Source organism: Erigeron canadensis, chromosome 7 (assembly GCF_010389155.1).
Source record: "Erigeron canadensis isolate Cc75 chromosome 7, C_canadensis_v1, whole genome shotgun sequence".
Lineage (NCBI taxonomy): Eukaryota > Viridiplantae > Streptophyta > Magnoliopsida > Asterales > Asteraceae > Erigeron > Erigeron canadensis.
This window is the reverse complement of record NC_057767.1, coordinates 7,448,417-7,460,931: the sequence shown is the minus strand read 5'-3', so window position 1 is coordinate 7,460,931 and position 12,515 is coordinate 7,448,417. Positions and strand designations below refer to the sequence as shown.

General features: G+C 32.6%; 1 protein-coding gene across 1 annotated transcript; it reads right to left on the bottom strand.

Annotated features, from left to right (window-relative positions):
- Positions 1 to 3,018: 3,018 nt before the first annotated feature.
- Positions 3,019 to 11,910, bottom strand: LOC122608351 (probable ribose-5-phosphate isomerase 2). Its single transcript, XM_043781445.1, has 5 exons — positions 11,484 to 11,910; positions 7,045 to 7,560; positions 4,758 to 5,100; positions 4,414 to 4,649; positions 3,019 to 3,315 (listed from the first exon to the last, which is right to left on the bottom strand). The coding sequence occupies exons 1-2, from the start codon at positions 11,747 to 11,749 to the stop codon at positions 7,047 to 7,049; spliced, it is 780 nt and encodes a 259-aa protein (XP_043637380.1). The 5' UTR covers positions 11,750 to 11,910; the 3' UTR covers positions 3,019 to 3,315; positions 4,414 to 4,649; positions 4,758 to 5,100; positions 7,045 to 7,046.
- Between the last annotated feature and the right edge of the window lie 605 nt (positions 11,911 to 12,515).

Sequence of the window (12,515 nt, the reverse complement as noted above, 5' to 3'; positions counted from 1 at the left end):
GAGTTTAGATATAAGTTTTTTTTTTTTTTTTATAAAGTTGGAATGAAAATATGTTTTTAGACCCACCAAAAGTGTTACAAAAAAAAAAAAAAGTGATAGATATGAAATACTTTGACTCTATATGACACGGGGAGTTTGATTTTTATTTCTCAAAGTTATATCCATTAACCAAATAATAATAATACGAGTAATCATTTTCCAAAATTTGTAATTATCTATATTATGTCATAAAGTATTTTAGAATTTTTTTAACTACTCTTTGGTATGTATTAAAATTAAAACTTTAAAATATCAAAAAAAAAAATTAAAAATATTTTAAGATGTTATTTACTGCGCCGTTCAAAAATTAACTATATATAGTTGCGTCGACTCGCGATAATGGGCATTTTATTCTATTGGATTTTATAATTATATTAAACGCAGACAATTGACTATGACTTTTGGAAAAAGGCCCTGGACTTGACCTCTGAACCAACACAAATACACAATCAATCAAGCCGATAAATTCCTTTCTGTTGATCGCATTGGCCTTTAAGGTTTACTTTGTACGATCTTACTTTTATTTATTTATTTATAATTATCATTTTGATGTTTGACGACATGAATTTATAAAGTCGATGAATATAGTTTCCAATTTCCTTTGTTATTGAGTTGGTTAATTTAGTGATCATTAGGTTATATATACAAATTACGTTAAAAAAAGTTTTTATATTAAGCTTTCAATATATACAAAATAGTTCATGTGGTTTATTGTATGATTATTATCATCGACAGTTTCATGCTCCAACTTAAATGACCAAGAACTTTTTTTTTTTTTTTATCTACTTTCCGATGATCTTCATTTCAAAATATTTTTATATAAAGGTTTTTTTAACTTATGTCACCGACACATATGTTACAGTAATATCTTTATGATGCTTCTATTTTCAAGATGTGCATCGATGATTCACACGTAGAAAAAAATAAATAAATTGAATGAATTAATATTAATGTATTTTATGAAATCTTAGAAAATACTCGTAATGGTATTCACCTATTGCATATGGTTAGTGGGTTTCCACAATGTGGTTTTCTCCTGACGGCTTTGTACGGGTCGGACGGGACGGGCCCACACATCTTTACACAGTGATGTTTCGCCAATGTGAGGAACTTCATTCGGTAAAAATATAGGCTCTTTTGAGGGGAATGTGTCTACCAAAGGTGTATTTAGGAATATGTGGATTAATTTAGGAGTAAGTTAGAATTGGTATAATATTTACAGTTTCAACAAAACATGTAGTGACGTTTCACAGAACAGTTTTAATGATATTAAGCATCATTTTAGACTTAAGTTAATCTCATTATCCAATTAAAAAGTAATCCGAAAGTGATTTGTTTTAGCTAACCCATGAAGATTAGTTAAAAGCACTTAGACTCATAAATCCCTACATTTGATAACAATTCTTGTAAATATATAACAGAATAACATAAGCGTTTGATAACAAAATGTTGCTGTGGAGATTTGAAGATGCTGAAAAAATGGTTGAGGAGACATACAAGGTTTGCAATTCAGATAAGTGTCCAATGTCTCCAAACAGCTCGCCACTTAAACTGATGCTCGATAAGGTTCTGAAATGAAAGAGATACAAACAGGTTGTATTTGTATATGCACAGAAACTAAAATGATTCATTGGCTGTCAAAATATGTATCCATGGGAAGGCTTACATCGACGAAATACAAGAATCAGTTCATGTAATTCCATCCGACTTTTCCCCACGAGTAATCATCCACCAACACAAATTATAATAAATACGCAATAACAAGTAAAACCTAAAGATAGTTTGAACCAGCAACATCTAGATATAAATACTGAATACATACAAAAACGACCCATTTCAACAACCCAATTTAACTGGTTACTCAACCTGACCATTTTGCTACCTGCGTTTGAGTCGTTTTGAGATGAAAGCTGAAAGGAATGTTTAGGGTTACATATATTTTTTACCAATGTGAAAGTTAATACCGTATGTTGCAACAAGATTAGCACTTAATTATCTGGTATAGTGCAAAATTCATTTCTAGACTAGGTTGAGGTCCCTTTGCTGGTGCACCGATGGACTTCTCCCCTCTAACGCTTCGAGCTTTTTAGATATGAAAGTTTCTTGTGTGTAGCTGATAGTTGTTTGATCATGGTCTGGGTTCATTTCCATTAGACAATTCTTCTTTTGAGTCGTTTTCGTATGTTTGTAAGTCCAACATTTGAACACGGATAATGTTATTGAAGTTGGAGCATCAGAAAATATGCTTTTCTTCATCTCTTCTTTTGCATTGAGATTTCAATTCCCGGATGCCTTTAAAGCTGAATCTTTATGAAAGTTTCTTTTCAGATATCCTGGTGGATTTTGGACAGCATTATCTTCATGCATTAAATCTTTAATTCATGACATTACTGTCTGCGCCAAACTTTACACTATTCTTTTGTAGCTCTCAAGAATAGTATGTCCTACAGGCAGATGAGGTTATGATACGGGTCAAACAGTCGATTTTAGTATATGTCAAAGCGGATTGGTTCCACTTTTATGAGATGGTAAAATGGGTAGAGTGGTGAGCCTGGGTAGCATATCAGAATGTATTCGGGTAAGATGGGTAGTTTTCATATGCGGGTCGAACGGGTTGGATTGGTTTCAAAAGGACTACAAACATATATTTTCTGTGGTCTAGTTTTATAAATAGGTAGCAAGCTAAACTTGCTAAAAGAGATATCTTAGTACATGGGTAATATAAACTCTTTGAATTAAGCAATTTAGAAGGTTTCTTTGGAACTGAATGCTCAAAAGTAGGTTAATAAAACATTATCTTCTTGATTAGTTGCATTATGGCCATTATCTGGTTTTTTGCACTTCCTTCTCGAGAGTCTAATCTTATAAGAAGGTAGCAATCTAAACTTGATAAAAGAGATATCTTATCACACCAGTATTTAAAAGGTTACTCTAATGCCATCCATATATCCATCTGATTGTCTACCACACCAGCAAAACTTGGTGGAAAATTAATACTCGATTATAGTTGCAGAAAAAAGAAGATATCCCATCAGTCATGAGTTAGAAACTCGTCTCTTTCAAAGACTTAGATATACAGCGGTAAAAAACATCTGGGACAGAAACTAAGTCATAATCCTTTAGACAAAAATCACTAAATGCTGTAGCCTGGGCTGAACCAGATGTATCACTGTGGGACAATCATACACAAGAAACCGCTGGCTCGTCTTGCAATGCAAACAACCTTCCATTGAATTGCTGGATCCTGTCTGCTTCTCCTAAAAGCAATCTATATAACTGCGTGAGTATTTACAATTCATGAATTCACACTTTAGTTTATAAAAACTGATATTTGATCTTCTAGTGCTAGTGAAATTATTATTAGTAATCTAACCAGGGTAAACCCCTATTACCCAAAAAATTATCATTAGCCCCTCCAGTGGTGGATTGTTCAATATTATACTCAATCTGTACAAAGACAGTTTAATTAGTAATCTAACAAGAGACAGTTTATCTTTTTTCTTTGCATGATTTTCAGTTTTTTAAAGAAGTGGTGAAAGTCATAGTCAAAAAGCTCAAGGCAATTTACCAAGGCAGATAAAAGCTTCAAAAGTTTTAAACAAAAATAAGTTGAGCTTCCATAAGTTATTAGTATGTCAAATGACAAAGTGTCATTAACTTACAAGGCACATGGATTCCTGTGTGTGCTGCCAAGTATGAGTGTCATCAAGCATAAAGATTTTAAGAGGTACAATGGGGTCACTCCAATCAACCCGCTTAACAGTATACTTAAGGAAAAGGTTTCGTTTAATGCTATCCAGTCCAGTTTTCTCTCTAAAATATGTTCCATGAATCATAGCAACAATATAACCCACTACCCACCCTCATAATCCAGCTTCAAAGGACGACCATATTCATCCTCCGTCGTTATATAAGTGACATCTTCATTTCTAAGGAAATAACGTAAACACCATTTACGACCTCCAGTAGTCCAGTCCAACTTAGTGTAAATTTTGCTTTAATACATTCCTAAAAAGGCTAATTGCTTATAAAAGTAACATTATGTCTGTTTATTATCATATAGAGTTCTAATTCCATCTAAGTTGAGTTAAACTATCAGATTGAAACTTGCTTTTTAAGGTATCCCAAACAAGTTAGAAACGACACATCAGATAGTATGGCGATGTTAAGAGTTTTTTTTTTCTTTTCTCATGAAGTGGCACCCAGAAAACTTGTTACCCGACAAAGTTACCTAAAATCAAAGCGTTTGGAATTCTCTTATCTTTCCGTGAGTGAAAACCAAGTTGGTAACTCATAATAGTAAAATCAGATCACATTTTAGTAGCCTTTTTCAAGACAATAACCACTAACAAAACGCTTTAAACTAAAACATACCTGCATTCAGTAGATCCCATTGCATCTACTGCACAATATTTCTCATAATTTAGTGGTGCTTTTTGAAAATTGTGCATTTTGTTTCTGAATACTAAATGTCTAAATGCCTTTAATTGCTGCCATTAAACAGGATAACCATCAACAAAAACTGACATAAATTAACTCAGCTTCTGCTTCGGTTCAAATTAGTTGCTGTAGCAAGCAATTCGATGGATATCATTGCAGGTCCAATAACCCTGAAAACTCAAAAAGATTGGCATGACTTAGAAGTCAGAAAACTCGAGGTATAAATAAAGAACACAGTCCCTTTCGAACTACAAATTAACAGGGAGAATCTGTCTAACCTCGACCTGGGAGCGGGCATTTCTTCTTGTGCACATGGAAGATTAGAGCTACCGTCACAGGGTCTCTGTTTGTCATGTGGTTTTTCAGAAGATAAGCCATTATGTGGCTCATGGTTATCAATAGGAAGACCTTGAGATTACTTTAGATCGTGTAACAGCTCCAACAACTTCCAGAGTTAAAAGGCCACCAGAACTCCAGAAAGCAACAGAAAGATTAAAAGGCCATTTTCATTAAGGTGCAAGGATAAGAATAGCTTTTGCAGATATTTCACTAAAGAATTCTCAGATAGACGAGATATATCAACCGCCTAACTTCTTGTCAATCATCAATCATGAGCAGAAGCTGAGATAAAGAAAAAAAAAAATCAATTGTGCAATAAGTTCGGTATAACATATTCATGTGTTGGAGTACATTTTTTTTTTCTTTTTGATAGCTGTTTACAGATTAGTATAGAAAAAAGGTAAAATTAATTGACATAATGGAAAAGGTTGAACTATGATAAAACTCTGTTATTATGATGGTAACTATAAGTTGTATTGCAGATATACCACCCCAGCATCTGTACATGCATATATAGAAGTTACATTTACGAGATAACTTATATACTATAAAGCAAAACTCAGGTCTATGTCCAGACACATGTAAAATGATGCAAGAACATTTGCAGGGACATAAGGTGTAATATGGTTTGTCAAAAGATAAACTCAATACAATCAAAAGAACATAAACTGTGCAACAGCTGAACCAGATTTCAATGCCACGAAGAATCATAGACTCATATGTGTTCTTGAAAGCGAGTGAAAAACACAAGCAATGTAGCAATGAGAAGAAAGAGAACCAAAAAGTAGTTGGATGTAACAAATATGCTTCCAAGTCCTGAAATGATTTTTATAAACAAGTTGGAATAAAAAGCAAAATCTTATGAATTCGTCTCAGCTCAAAAGTTCAGGACAACAGAAATTAAACAAAGCCCATGGTTCCTATATATATTGAACTCTCATACGAAGATGATCAATAAAAGAGATTTAGAAGCGTCCTAAAATGATTTCTACGAACAAGTTGGAACACAAATATTTAAATACATTGGATTAGAATCCAAATTTATGTAAATTCTGGGTTAAAGTTTCTATCAAATGTGTCTTATTTTGGCATTAATGTATTTAGATGTTTGTATCGTTCACCCTTTCAGAAAACCATGATCATTTTGTTTTGACTTATGTGCTTTGTTATTAACTTCAGCATCCCTAGATGTTTAGGACCCAAACTTCAACAAAGACCATGAAATATACAGTGTATTCAACTCATCTACACATGAACAGCAAAACCGATCAAATCTATCAAACCAACATGATTTTGGTACGCTGAACGGGCTCTTGATACAAACGTCCAATGCAAATGGACGCTTATTTTTACACTACAGATTTTTATTCAATCACGGAAACATTAATAAAAAGACACTACTGCCCTCACTTATCAACTAAATATTACATTGAGTACTTTAGTAGCCAAACTTGGACAACATAATACTCCCATCAAATCCAGGCAGTGCCAGTTTGTATGGGTGGGAATTTGAGATCTATAGTTGCTGCTATATATTTGATGAATTTTGGCTGAATCAAAGCCATATAAGATGATTCCATAGAATGTTTGGAAAAAAAAAATGTTGGCTGGCTTCGAAATTAATATATACGAGTAGTATATAGTTGTATTGTATGTTTAGGTTCTATCATTTTCAACTGATAGAAAGAGAAATAAAGTTCTACAACTGTGAAAAGCAAAAACCTGTGTCATGTGTGTAAGTGCAAAATTGTCCTACTTACGTTTCCGTTAACGAATACTGTAAAAATCAGCCCCCAATGCAAATACATCAACACCAAATTCGATAAAAACTTTCACCGAGATTCTATCCAATGTATTTCAAGTTACTCAATAAGACTTGTCCCTATTCAAAGTGAAAATGACATCTATAAACAAAACTAGTTACATTTCCTATATAAAACTATTCCCGATTTCACTAAAATCTAACATGTCCAAAAACAAAACAAACAAAAGGTTTTTATACCAGAATATGCCATATAATTTATGAATTCCAACTTGTTAATTGTAGAATGCAACAACACAAATATATAAATTCTTGTATACCAAGGCCAGCAACATACCAACCAATACTATGAAGCAAAACATGCTTTCAACTTATCAAAAATTAATTCATTAAATTAAAAATAAAAAAATAATTATAAGATAAAACATTAATAATAATATAAAAAGTTAGCAAAAAAACATTACTTCTACTTATGCCTAACAGTCACGCCCATCTCACTGGCTACAATCAAAGTAGTAGCCATATCAATAAACATCCCATGTTCAACAACACCTGCAAGTCTCAAAATCTTATCCCCAGCTTCTTTCAAATCCCCAATATCTTTCTTAAAATACAAATCAATTATATAATTCCCATTATCCGTCACAAAAGGGTCACTATTTCCGTCACATCTCAACTTAGCGACACATCCACTACCAACAAATAAATTTTCCAATTTCTTACAAGTAAATTTCCAACAAAATGGCACAATTTCAACCGGCATAGCTAATCCACTTCCACCCACATAATCAACTAATTTACTTTCATCAACAATAACAACAAATTTCTTGCAACATCCTTCAATCATTTTTTCTCGGAGCAGCGACCCGCCCCGACCTTTTACCAGATTCATATCCGGGTCAACTTCGTCTGCCCCATCAATGGCTAAATCTAGAACTGGGTGGGTATCTATGTCGGATAATGGGATGTTTAATGATAAGTGTAACACCCCGACTACGGCGGAAACACGAGATGCCACAGAACGACATGGTACAAAAGATTAAATGGAAAACATCTTAATTAAAGTCTTAAAACCATTCCAAATTAAACGATTACATAGTTCAAAGTAAAGTGTTAAAAATCATAACATAAGTCCAAATCCGAATAAAAGATAAACTTGTTTGCATTACAAGTCTTCGTTCACCATGCAAACACCAAGTCCAAAAGCGGTCCATAAGCAAACCTACTGCTCTAAACCTGAAAAGCATAGAGAAAAAGTGTCAACTACGAGAGTTGAGTGAGTTCATAGGTTTTTAACTAATACAATACGCATATATACACATCATCACAAAATAAATTAGGAATCACCAACTTCCATGAACATTTCCAATTCATCCTTTGATAATCGTTCGTTCAACTCAATTTTAACCCATATAAATAAATCCTTGTCATATGACCACAAGGGTCTACTTCCATTATCTTAGATGAGTATAGATTTGAGCCACTACTACTACCATTTTATTCAAGTCCGATTACAATTCAATAATTCATTTCATAGCACAAGCTGTCAATCAAGTGCCGTAATAATAATAACAATGATGATAATGGGTCGTGCCATGGAGACGCCCGATTATCTTAAGGTAGTTAGAACACCCGGGGCCAGACTAGAAGTGGAGGTTGTCACGAAGGCAACCAACCTTCCAACGGTACGCTTTGGGTGGGCGGACGAAACCTAGTTGCGCAACTAACTTACTACAGGCCTCCACTTTCGGAGTAAATAGTAGTATACCGAACGCCGCGGTTTGACAGAACTCAAGCTCATCACATAAATCCTTTATTTTCATGAACATACGAAACAATTTTATTTCATACTCATATATCAAGAATCATTTCATATAACAACTCTCTTTCAAGAAACATTGCATATATAGAAAGTAGTTTCATGTATCATGCTTTTCACCCCGAAAGTAAAACACATAAAAGAGTTTGAAAGGGGGCTATGACTCACTTGATTTGAGAGTAATGGGGACTGATCAAATACGAGATGTGTGCCTAGTGATGTCGTTCCCCAAGCAAGCCTAAACCATGGCATTCAAATATACACAACGTAAGTGCGTGTTACATGAACTAGTGAACTAGATCATGAGATTTATGCTAGTAGGCTTGCCTATCTTTGGTTGTTACTTAATTATGGAATCAAAGTGTATTATGATGTTCAAGATGTTTGGTTAAATTGGAATTGATGGTAAGAGTAGTTTTTGCGTTAAGCGTTTTTGCGTGTTTGTTGGAATTTCGGTGATTCGGCTTTGATTCGCGAGATTTCTTTTGCACACTTTGCTTTGTACTATTATTTGATATTGGTACAGTAGTATTTTGGATTTTAAAATATATTTTCTGATTTATATTAATTTCCTTGATTTATTATTATTTAATTAATTATTTCTTCCATTTATTCATTAATTAATTAAATAATTCCTTATAATTATTCTTAGGTTCTTAAATTACCTTTAAAATTTATAGATAATTATATTTTGATTATCTACTGAGTATTATGCTTTTAAACTTGTAATATTATTTATTTATTTATTTATTTAAGCTTTATTACTTATTTATTTAATAATAGTGATTAATTAGTGATTTTTAACTTAATTAGTTATTCTTAGATTATGTAAAACTTGGTTCTTTCCTTGAAATTACTTTTCTCCAGTAGGTTTAAGTTATTTTAATCCTATTTATGTGATTTTGTCAAAGTTCATGATTTATATAATTTATTATTGATTTATTTATTCTTTAAAATCCCTTTTAAATTCACTAAATTATAAAAACATTTAGAAATCATCACAAGAGTTTTTGTCTAAAATCCCAGGCGCTTTTTAGGCAAATTTTATCAATAAAAATTTGTAACCATCCAATCTCTCTTGTGTTCTTATAATTTTGAGGACTTTTAAATATAAAATCGTTTACCGAAATAGTGATTTTTGCCTCATTTCTCAACCAATTTAAATGCTTCAAAAGGGATTTTTGTTCTTATTTCATTTTGTCCAGAATGTCCATCATATTTGATGACCTAAGTCGTGATTGTGGTGGTGGTGTGCTATGTGCAATTTTGTGCTTTCGGTTGGTGATTATTTGACCCGAAAAGACTATTTTTGAGCTTATTCTTGCCATGCATCAAATGACTTGAGTTTTATACTTTTAATATGTCATATTTCCAGTATGTTCATCACATTTTCATGGTCATATAGTTATGGTGCATGTGTGTGCTCAAAATGCATTTTAACAAGTTTTCGGTTTTCGATTTCAAGCCTATTTTGCCTTGTTTGGTTCCATAATCATATTTTTGTTATTACCATAATTTTTCCAGAATATTAACTTTGATTTTAACACATTTTTCACTTATGACAAGCCTAGCTTCATCTCATAATCCAAACAATAATCCAACCTTCTTAAATCTATATGACCATGAAAATCCATACTTTTTAACATAAAGATTTAACTATCAAAAATCCATCAACATAAAAATATATTTTTCATGAAATATTCTAGAAATATATACAAATATTTATACATCATGTTCATCTTTTTATATAAAAAGTTACTTTACAATCTATCAACACATATCCACCTTTTTGATGCTAGCTTTTATAGATCCAATACTTTATCAATAAAATCTATATTTTTATAAATATTTCCAGAAATATTACTTTCATAATATGCATGAATATAGCCATCTTTCAAAGGAAAAATCACATCAAAGACTATTAAACTTATATCCACACTTTCGGGTCTTAAACTAGTTGAATCCTTGGATCTTTCTTCATGGATTCAACATGCATGAGCATGGAAAGAAAGATCCTATCAACTTTGCCCTCATCAAGTGTATATTCAAAAGAAAACATGAAGGAAACACAATCTTTTGTTAAAACCTTTTTAATATGAACAAGAATAAGATTAATCTAATAAAGAGATGAAGATATATACCCTTGTTGCACACGTTTTTGTTGATGAGAAATGGCAGAAATTTCGTGGCCTAATGATGCTCCAACAACCCTTATTTCAACCTTAATATAACCCTTAAACCTTGCTTACTATATCCCTTTTATAATCTAGCCTAAAACCCTTATTATTAATATGTTTTAATTGATTTTTGGTTATGTTTTTCTCCTTGATTTGGTGTTGGCCGAAAATCTTGAGAAGAAAAGAGAAAAGAAGAGTTTCTTGAGTGGAGAGAAAATTGTGTGTGAAGTGTGTGTGAAAAATGGGGGTTTCAAGAATGATTAAATGAAAAGTAAATTTTTGAAATGAGAAAGTGTGAGGGTGTGTGTGTGGGCCGGTCCAAGAGGGGGGGAAAAGGAAGAGTCTCTCATTTTTTTTTTTATAAAAATGTTGTGTAAGTACATATATGTGTATGCATTTGTCTTCTATGAGTCATATGTACTAAGTTGTACATATAGGTTAGTTAGTTGTGTCCTAGTATATACAAATATGCATGTGTCGTGTATGTGTGTATGTGTACATACATTTGCATTCCCAAAATTATTACTTTATCCCTTTAGTTGTATTCTTGCATTCATTTTAGATATTTATATTTACACTTATCTATATTCAAGTATTTTTGTACATAGGAATTCATAATTATAAATTTTAGGATGGTTGTTATATTTTTGATTTGTTGGGCTTTCCATAGGAATTTGATTGGTATCTAAATTTGCGAGTCTTAAGTTATTATTATCGTATCGATTGATCACCTCTAAAAATTTTTGTTCCGAGGTATTTTCATTAGGAAATTCTTATACATATCATTAGCATTAGATTACTAATTTGGGGCATTACCTACTAGCTTCAAGTATAACTATGGCTTGCGGGAACGTAGACAACCTAACTAGCACATATATAATATTAAAAGTACGGTTGTTACAATAAGGCTTGTTGGTGTGTTTGTTTTGATGTTGGGATTCCTATGATGTTATTTAGTTTGCCTTGTTTTAGTAACTGGCCTATCCGGTCTATTGCGTGTTTTGCGGTTGAACCGGTTCCTAGTCCGAGAATCATGTTGGATTCAACGAATTCTACGGCTTTGTATGCGGCGATTTTTTTGAGGTCGTCTTGGGTTAGGATGACTTGAGGTTGGGATGACGTCATTGGTGTTGTGGTGGCGGCGGGTGTAGGTTTTTTGTATGCCATAGCCATTTTTGTTATGTTTGTTATTATAAGGAGAGAAAAGAAATGGAATATATAATGTATGGATGGAATGGAAAGAAAGGATTGGATGGATATTTAATTTGGTGATTTTTAGGGTTTTGGAGATTTGGAGAATATGGAGATGAGATTTGGAGAGAGAAAAGAAAAGTGTGTGGAGAATCGAAGAAATGGAGACTGGGGGGATTTATAAAGGGGAAAAGATAGGGTCATAGGGAAGGTTCAGTGAACAGAATGAACGGTCATGTTTGAAAGATCTGTTTGGATCAATTGGTTTGGGTTTGAAACAAGTTGAGTCCAAGAACTATCTTCAAATTGTTTTACTGGAGGTCCAATTGTGTTTCCACAGGATTCCAAGAATAGTAAAAGGAGAAGGGCGAAAAATCGAATATGCATCGGACTGCAGCTATCATGGTTGAGTCTACCATAAATAAAAGAATTACTATCTCCGCTAGACATTTACCAATACGAATCTGACGTTATGAATATGAAGATATCCCCACTCTAAAAAAAAAATTTCGACAAATGACCAACTTAATTAATAAAAGTTTTTCTTCTTGGCGATCACTATTTTGTTACAGTAAAAATATGCAAGCTTCTGTTCTAAACTTGTTCATAAAATCGCACTCAAAGTGCTTGGTCTTAGTTTTTCTTTTTTAATCTATAGAACCACTATAGCTATATGAAGTTTGAAAAGATATAAATTAACTTTAGTTAGCAAAAATGACAAGTAAAAATTTCAACATGTTAATCTCAA